Raw genomic sequence first — 9,384 nt, forward strand, 5'->3', positions numbered from 1 at the left:
GTAGCTCACAAAGTAGAATTTTTGTGCACAAGATTCCACAGCTTAGAGAGAGCATTGCTCACAGCCACTTTAAGGTGGTTTTGGTCCACTTGTGGCCCTTTTGACCTTGAGGCCATTAGAGGCTAGAAGCTTACCTATGCTGCCAGTAAAACAGCTAGATTGAAGTCTGGTACAGGCCCATAGCTACAGTGGGGCACCTTGGGGCTCGGCCCCCTGACTTACTGGCAAGGCCCCCTGACTTCCCATCCAGCCCAGGGCCCCCGAGCGATGGCAGGTGTGGGGAAGAAGCTGGGTATAAATAAATAATTCATTTAGCTGGTGCCCCCTAAGAAATTTAAATGCCCCCCTGACTTAAAACATCCTGACTACGGGCCTGGTCTGGCATAAGCTTGCCAAGTCCCCCCGGGGGGGGGGAACCCCGCCCCAGAGGCCCGTTCCCCGGCGGTGGTGGATTGGGCCCCGGGGGAACCCCACCCCCACGTGCACGTCACCAGGAAGCGACATGACAAAGCCAGGCATGCTGGGGGCGGGGCCACGACTATCCGAGGGAAAACTCTATGGTTTTCCCTCGAACAGTCATGGCCCCGCCCCCAGCGTGCCCGGCGTTGTCACGTCACTTCCTGGTGACGTGCATGCGGTGCGCGCTCAAGCCGCAAGCTGGGAGTCCCCCGCTGCGGCGATTTTTATTTATTTATTTATTTATTTATTTATTTATTTATCTAGCTATCAAATTTATACCCCGCCCTCCCCCGTAGGGCTCAGGGCAGCTTACAAAGGCAAGATAACCTTGCTACAATAAAACATAATATACTTATAGTTTAAAAAACATACTATACATCTTAAAATCCCAATCCCAATTTTTTCACTTGGCAACCCGTCTGGCAGCACGTCACAGACCAACAAGATTTTGGGAGTATGAGCTTTTGAGAGTCAAAACGCCATTCATCAGGACAGTACGTCGGATAGTATCTGATGAAGGGAGCGTTGGCTCTCGAAAGCTCATCGCCTGGAAATCTTGCTGGTCTCTGAGGTGCCCCTGGACTTGAGTCTTGCTGTTCTCCTGGAGACTCATACTGCGACACAGCGTAAAATGGTTTTTTATTTAAGAAGACTGTTTGTTCAGGATGACAGCGACGCTGATTGTTTCAGCCGTTGATGGTGATAGCCACTACTTGTGAGTTTTCAGTTGTTAAAATGTCAAGTGCTTTTACTCTGGTTTGTTTTTTTGTTTCTTAGGATATAATTTATGTGAACCCGCTGTGTTGCCCCCATTTATTAGAGCAGGAGGCAGGGTTACAATTATGTTAATAAACAAATCGACTGACATCCCAGCGCCTCCCAGCTAATCGGATTTGGCGATGTGCTGATATCAGCCCTCTGATTATCCTTGCACGGAACGGCACAAGGAATTCAGCCTGTCAGCCTGTCTTGTCCTACTTTGCTAGTGATTTCACTGATTGCCATGGGACTTGGGTAGCTCTTTCGCCTGCTCTAGCTCTGGTCGCGTCTACTGATGCATAACTAGTTGACAGGTGGGGATTTGAACATGGATGCACATAAGGTTGAAACATGGGGCTTTCCCGCATTCTCATTTTCCTCATTTGTAAGTTTCTGTTTCTTTTGAGGGAGGGGGGAGTCTGTGCTGTATGTGTTTTGCTCCCTCTAGTGGTCAATTCGATATTACACTGGTTTATGTCCAGCATAAAAACCTGCAGTTTAAATCTGCAGGGAGATATGCCAGATATGCCAAAAAGAAAAGAAAACAAACCAAAGAAAAAACCAGGTTGCTTACCTGTAACTGATGATTGTTTGAATGGTCATCTGTGCAGTCACACACACGGGTTTAAGCCTGTGCACAAATTCAACCATGGAGGCTAGCTCTGATATTCTCCAAGACAGGGGTCATTTCGTAGAAAAAGAGGTGCAGGAGTTCATCAGCATAACTTATTTGCATATGCCACACCCCCTGACATCACCAGAAGTGTGTCAAAAGGCAACACCCACCGCTCAGGCTCCACTGGGCTGTTTTGGATTGCTAGCTATTGGGGGGGGGGTGCAGATCTGTCCTCACAGAGCAGGGAGAGCTTGTACCTGAATAAAACTTGGTCTTAAAGGTGCTACTGGACTGTTTTGGACTTGGGGGCCGGGGGGAGCTCTGCAACTTACCTGGATGCTTCTTGCTCTGACTGAGGGCTGCTGGGAGCAGGGGGTGGGGCTTGTTGCATGTGCCCGCCCCCTGGGCTCTTTACTGCCGGAGCTCTGCTCCTGTGCGCTCTTGCACGAAATGACCCCTGCTCCAAGGTCAGGTTCATGCACAGGCTTAAATCCAAGTGTGGGACTGCACAGAGACCATGAAGAAGATCAGGAATTTACAAGAGAGGAAAATGAGAATGCAGAAAAGTCCACGGATGACATCTGCATCCAGATGTGTGCTGCATGACCTTCAAGGGAATGTGCATTTGGGTGTGCATTTTCATTCAGATCTGGATCTCACCTAGGCACCTACATACAACTGAGTGAAGGGAAGGAATCACTCACCTAGTTGACTTTGCAAGCGCAATTTGTTTCCTCTTCTACTTGGAGAAAGGCAATGGCAAACCATCTCTGCTCATCTCTTGCCTGGGTAGCCCTGTAGATGGGGGGGCCGGGTCACCATATGTTGGTTAAGCCAGGACAGCAGGTTCTTCTCGTTCTCCTAATGACCACCCCCTTGCAAAGAGTTTCACAACACTCTGCACAAGGGTGCCAAAAAGGAATATGTATTCCATGGGATACAGACATCTTTTCTAACAATCCCTATTGTAACTCTGAGTTAGTATCTGCTGGAAATGTCATTTTGGCCAAGTATATATATTTGTCTTTCTGAAGCCAAAACATGCAATAGTGGTGCGGATGGCCTCAGTGAGGGAAAGATACAACTTGGAAAGAAAAATACCCCACCTCCAGAGAGGACAAAATGACTACCTAGCAACGAAGGAGGATTCTGGTAACCAAGGAAAAGAACAGAAAGGGGTCCTTTAATGCACACGGAGCTCCCTTGAGTCTCTTTGCCACTCCAACATTTCAATAGCCTGGGAAACTATCCCTGCAGGTAGATGCCTGGGTAATCGAGCTTTCTTCCAATCTTGTTTTTGAGCTCAGCTAAGATGCAGTTCAACAGGGATATATGCAGAGTTCTACATCTTGGTAACAAAAATGTGAAGCACAGGTACTAGATGGGGAATACATTTCTGGGTGTGTGTGTGAACAAGTGTGTGTGTGAACAAGATCTTGGGGTACGGGTGGACTTGAGCTAAATATGAGCAGTCAGTGTGATGCAGCAGCAAAAAAGGCCAATGCAGTCTTGGGGTGTATCAACAAGAGGCATAACATCCAAATCACAAGATGTCATAGCCCCTCTGTACGCTGCATCGGGCAGGCCACACCTGGGGTACTGTGTGCAGTTCTGGAGGCCTCACTTCAAAAAGGATTTGGACAGAATGGAGTGGGTGCAGAAGAAAGCGTTGGGAATGATCAGGGGCCTGGAGACCAAGCCCTACGAGGAAAGGTTGAGGGACTTGGGAACGTTCAGTCTGGAGAAGAGGAGGTTGAGGGAGGACATGGTTGCTCTCTTGAAGTATTTGAAGGGCTGCCACTTAGATGAGAGCAGGGAACTGTTCCTGTGGGCAGCAGAGGAGAGGACTCGCAATAATGGGTTTAAATTAAGGGTGGGAAGGTACCAGCTGGACATCAGGAAAACCTTTTTTTACAGTAAGAGTGGAGTCAACTGCCTAGGTGGGTGGTGAGCTCCCCCTCACTGGCAGTCTGGACAAACCCTTGTCAGGGGTGCTCTAGGTTGATACGGCTCTGAGCCAGGGGGGTTGTCTTAGATGGCCTGTGTAGCTCCTTCCAACTCTGTGATTCTATGAATCCTCTCCTTGCTGGTTTATTCAGAACAGCCAGCTGAGCACAGAGAGACTGGAGCCATCACGGATTCTGAGGTTTAATACAGGTCGTTAGATGATACAGTAACAAACACCACATGCCTAACTGGCCCCACAGCCTGAGATACAAGGAGGAATCATAAAACATATTAAGTATTTAGCACCACTGAGTTTGAACAAAGGTCAGTGTCGAGGGCTGAGGGCGGGGGCAGCACAGAGGGGGTTGGCCTGTGTCCGGTCTCCACTCTCAGGACTTTGGGCAAGGAGAGGCCCGTTAAGGCGTACAGGTTCTTGGAGTGGTGGGGACTGATCTGAACCTTACTTATCTTTCCTCTGCAAAGAGGGCATTCAACTACGGGGAAGATGGAACCACCGGCCACATTTTACAGGCACATGTACTGAGCCAGAGAAACAAGGGCTGAGTTCAGACTGGCAGTTTGAAGCAGGAGGGAGTCGTGGCAAAAAAAGACCAGGGACAAACTGTTCCGGGTTTTCCCGGTCATACTGCACCGACTGATGCGGGAGCATACCGGGGAGGAGGTGCAAGGGAGCGTTCACACTGTTGGCCTGGAGGCGTGGCTGTAAGCAGCTTTTTCTGGCAATCCGGTTATATGCGCTCATGCGCATAAGCACATCCCTACTGGATCACGGCTTTTCGCGTTCACACTTCCAGGAAGCAGGATGGATGTGGGATAATTGCGCTTTCCAGGGTTGGATACCACTTTCCCTTGGTATCCTTTAAACTCAGGAGGGAAGTGTTACTAGACGGGTTGAGTATGGCTGGGGAACGCCCGACAGATGTGCCTGTGTGAACGGCCCCTTTAATCCGTTTGTGAAACATTTCGGGCTCGTGCCTATATTGGGGCAAACTGCCAGTCTGAGCTCGGCCGAGGTCTGGAAAAGAAGAACCCAGAATCCTCCATGGTCCACCTGGGATGGACGGAATGACAGGTGAGGAGCTAGAAGACCAGGGCACCCTGTTCCTTGTCACTGCGTGGTGGTGACGGTCGCAGGTTCATAGCCGGGATATTTTTTTTTGGGGGGGGTAGACTTAACTTCTTCCCAGCTCCCCTGACTTTGTCCCACTTTACATGGTTAACCACCAAGCACGTGGGCAGAAGCAGACAACAGTGAACTCCGGTTAAAATGGGAATGAAGACTCTGAGTAGAGCATCTGGGCCACTCTTGGTGGAGATGACCCTTTCTCCATCCCGCTACCGATAAGATGCCTCAGAAAGATCTGTACTATTAGATAATACTATAATACTTGGATACGATGCCATACCAGAGCAGGCATTATTCAACTGAGCTGAATTCAGTCGGACCAGCATGGAGATTCTGGGTTCTCCTACCATTCAGTCCTTGAACCTTGGCCATCGTTTTAATCAGACTCCAAGTCTCCACTGGTGGCTTGCGCCACTCGGCCGTTTCCCACACCCAATCCCTATGCCCATGTCCGTTTGTGGAGATGGCTGTGCCGGTAGGTTGGTCCTGAGTTCCCAAAACGCACCTGGCAAGACCGGGATGCCCCTGTGCCCTTAACTGGAGGAGGTCAGAAGTGTGGGATGTGGTCTCCCTTGCACCATCCCTGCAGAGGGGCCAGTTCCAGGCAGTCAGTCCAGTGCTTCACTAAGGCATTGTCGTAGCACCATTTGCTGGGGCTGCAGAGCGGGGAAGGGGGCCCTGGCTCAGTCTGGGCCCTGCGATGCTCCCCCAGGAGTCTTGGCCCAGGACCTTGGCCGCATAAATAGGAGGCTGTCGTCGGGTTAAATGCAACGGCAGGTCTCGGCAGGGCCGGCTCCTCTGCTGCGCTCCTCTCCCCCATTGCAGGGAGAGGGGGGGATTCTAGCTCTCCCTTCCCCCGGGAGGGGCCCACAGTCTAGAGGGGAGCTGTCCGTCTTTCGAAGGGCTCAGCCACCGAAGCAGACGGGCCCCAGCTCAAAGCCAAACTTCTGGTTGGTGTCCCCAAAATCCTGAACGGCCACGTCGATCAAGGGCAGCTGCTCCATGCGTGGCGTCGCGATCTGCAGGACTGTCCGCTCCTGGCCCTTGCGTGCCTGCAGGTAGACAAGACCGTGATACAGGGGCATGGCGACAGTATTTGGAAGTAAGGGGAGGAATGGGCTGAGGGAGAGAGGCTGTGTGGCAGAGAGCACTGAAAGAAGGACAGATTTATTTCCCAGAAGAAGAAGAAGAGATGGGATTTATACCCTGCCCTTCACTACCCAAAGGAGTTGCAGAGTGGCTTACAATCTCCTTTCCCTTCCCCTCCCCACAACAGACACACTGTGAGCTAGGTGGGGCAGAGAGCGCTTTTGAGAACTGCTTTTGAGAGAACAGCTCTGAAATAACTTGTGACTGACCCAAGGTCACACCAGCAGCTGCATGTGAAGGAGTGAGGAATCAAACCCGGTTCTCCCAGATTAGAGTTTGCACTCTTAGCCACTGCACCAAACTGGCTCCATTTTGTCGAGTGCAGTGAAAGCAGGTTCAAGGGATGACGTGGCTGTCCAAAGGCAGCACAACCCACGACAGAGGTAGTCAGAAAGCATGAGATCCTTAGGCATGGCAAAGTGTGAGCTGGGGGGGGGGAATGGTTTCAAGATCACAGAGGTATGAGCAAATCAGCTGGGTGGCACAGGGTTGCACTTAAGGGATCACTTAAAAGCCTCCCTTACCGGGGGATGCACTTGTATATTTATACCTTGCTTCCCTCCCAAAAAAGCAGCTTACAACAATGTTCTTCCCCTCCCCTTTACTTTATCCTCACAACAATCCTGTAAAGTAGCTTAGGGTGAGAGGGAGCAACTGACCCAAGGTCACCCAGTGAGCTTCCAGGGCAAGGTAACTGGGTCTCCCAGATTCTACTCCAACATGAGTCCTGTTCACGTTACAGTGAATGCACATACAATGTACGGCTGATTGTTCTTCATATACACACTGAGTAATTCTCACATTACTTTAGTGCATCTGCAGCTGAACATGTGATTGAAACCTCACATTTACTTAGGTACTGGTCCCCAGGTTCATATGTAAAGGAGATGTGCATTGGCTCTTTCTTACAAACAGGTGTACACACACACATGCAGGCTGTATGTATTGTGAACAGGACTGCTCTAACCACTACATCACTCTGGCATCTCAGGGGCAAATTGCACATTACGTCTACCACATGATCACCCCAGGGACTTGCAGCAGGACAGCATCCGTGAGTTGAGCTCACTCCGTCTTGCGTCACCCGGGTCTTGAACTGCTGAACTACTGACCTTCCACAGCCTGCAGTTCAGCGTCTTAACCACTTGAGCCACCGCAGCTCCCTTTAGAAGTGCTACAGGGGCTCAATTTGGATGGGGGCCACAGAGCAAGGGGAGGAAGGGCTCCTGCCTTCCCCACATGTCATTTCCCCAAACTGAAACAGTACCAGCGGGTGTTACTTGAAAGGAAAAGGCAGGAACTGCAAAAGGGTTAAGGGGTGGTGAGCAGTATAAAAGTGTTGGAAGACACCTATTGCTCTGGGGGCCACACAACACTGAAGACAACAGCACAGGTTCTAGACCTGAAGGAAAAGGCAGGAAAGCTTAGAGGGAACATTGGTGGTGAGCAGAATAAAAGTGTTGGAAGACACCTATTGCTCTGGGGGCCACACAACACTGAAGACAACAGCACAGGTTCTAGACCTGGAAGGGACCAGATAGCCATCATCTCGTTGCATGATGTTAGGGATCCTAGCATGGGGTAATAATGGGAAATAGGTAGAGTGTACTTGCTAGGGCTGAAGAGAACTTGTTACAAAGCCAAGGGCATTAGAGGGAGGTTTTTACTGGACAGGAGCAGTCACCGCGAACGGTTTCAGATACGTTTAAGTATCCTGATATGATGCTATTTAATCTAAACAAGGGCTATGTCTGATGGAGCTTGTATGTTAACTTCTGAATCTGTCCACTTGCTCATGTCGCTACAAAGGTTTTTAGATCCCAATAGCTTGTGTTGTTCTTCATGGCAGATAGTTCCTTTTAAAAGAACCTGGTGAAAGGTTCCTTGTTAACCTCCCCCACCTACCGCCTGCTTACAAAGGGATGAATTTGGAAGTGATTTGTTCTGAAATGGAGGCTTTGCAATAAGCTCAAGTCAAGTTGATGCCGCATATTCAGGAGTGCGGCTTAAAGGGAAGCTCTGAGGGGGTGGCAGGGAAAGCGAAGTAGAGGTCGGTGGTAGGGGCAGTGAAGTGGCCGATCTGCATGGGGTGCTGCCAAACTCCCTTTCACTGCACATTTCTCCTCTTTCTCTCCTCTGAAATACCTCTTTCACTAAATTAGCTGTAGGACCTGACCTCAGAGCCTCCAGGTGAAGGGGTTCTAGGAGCAAAGTCCATTTTGGGAAAGGGGGACGATAAACTCCTCTAACTTGGGCAAGATGGGCAGGCTATTAGGACTGGTAGGGAATGAGAGGACTGGGAAGTCTAGGTTGAGGGCTGGGGTCAGAGGCATACCCTCTCTGCCCACTGCTATAGTAAAGGTTCCAGGGGACTGTGTGCACCTGCCTGTCGACCTTACTGTACTGTCAAAAAAAGCCAGAGAAGGGGGTCACAGTGTACAGATACATGCCAACAGACCAAAAACCACTGTGGCAAAATTAACAATGACACATTTAACAATTCTATGAGTATCAGTTTGTGAAGCTATTAATCTTACAATATGGGAAAAAATTCAGGCATAGGCAAAGCAAAGTCCAACATAATCATATCCTCGATGAGCACACTGGTTTTTACGCTCATTTCACCAATCTTCCTCATGGGTAAGGAGTCTTATAAAGTTGGAAGGTGTCAACCTCTTGATTCAGCTTAGTTTCTTTTTTAAAACGGTATAGCTTCTTATTTGTTTTCTTCTTAGTCTTTTTTTTTTAAAAAAAACAACAACATTATAGTATCATTTAACTACTGGGGATATTGACACACTAGTTAAATGATACTATAATGTTGTTTTTTCAAAGCATATTTAAAATTGCATTTAAGAGTATATGTATAAATCAATAGTCTTCTATTCTCTTCTATTCTAAAATCAATATTATACAGGAGTTTACTTTTTAGTGTTTATGGTCTACACCTTTAAGAGAGAAGTATAACAACATGCAGCTGTTTGGAATCTATCAGTAAGTTCCTTGAGTTGCAGAGGTCATTTCGGGGGGATCGCGAGGGATCGCAGTTCCCCCAGGTAAGGTACGGGGGGCGGGGCACATGACAAAGCCCCACCCCCTGCTTCCAGCCGCCCCGCTTCCGGCCCTCATTCAGCCAGGAGGAGGCAGGAGAAGAGGGAGGGTAAGTTGCTTCCCCCCTGCCTCTCCCCACCCCTGCCTGCCTGGGGCCAGTGAGGGCCTTCGTGGGGCTTCCTTGCACTCCCGCCGGCCTTGCAGGTCCACCGCCGGGCCCCTCATGGGGCTCGGCAGTGGAGCTGCAAGGCCGGCG

General features: G+C 49.7%; 1 protein-coding gene across 1 annotated transcript in view; it reads right to left on the reverse strand.

The window, feature by feature from the left end:
- Positions 1–4,745: 4,745 nt before the first annotated feature.
- The window catches only part of LOC107109547 (collagen alpha-1(XI) chain-like), a gene marked incomplete at its 5' end in the record, with an annotated part of 60,691 nt that continues 56,052 nt past the window's right edge, over positions 4,746–9,384 (reverse strand). Inside the window, one exon of the mRNA XM_015410208.1 lies at positions 4,746–5,980. Coding sequence (XP_015265694.1) covers positions 5,834–5,980 — 147 coding nt within the window. The remainder of the gene's footprint in view (positions 5,981–9,384) is intronic.

The sequence above is a fragment of the Gekko japonicus genome, unplaced genomic scaffold (genome assembly GCF_001447785.1).
Source record: "Gekko japonicus isolate JY-2015 unplaced genomic scaffold, Gekko_japonicus_V1.1 scaffold945, whole genome shotgun sequence".
In the NCBI taxonomy this organism is placed as follows: Eukaryota; Metazoa; Chordata; class Lepidosauria; order Squamata; family Gekkonidae; genus Gekko; species Gekko japonicus.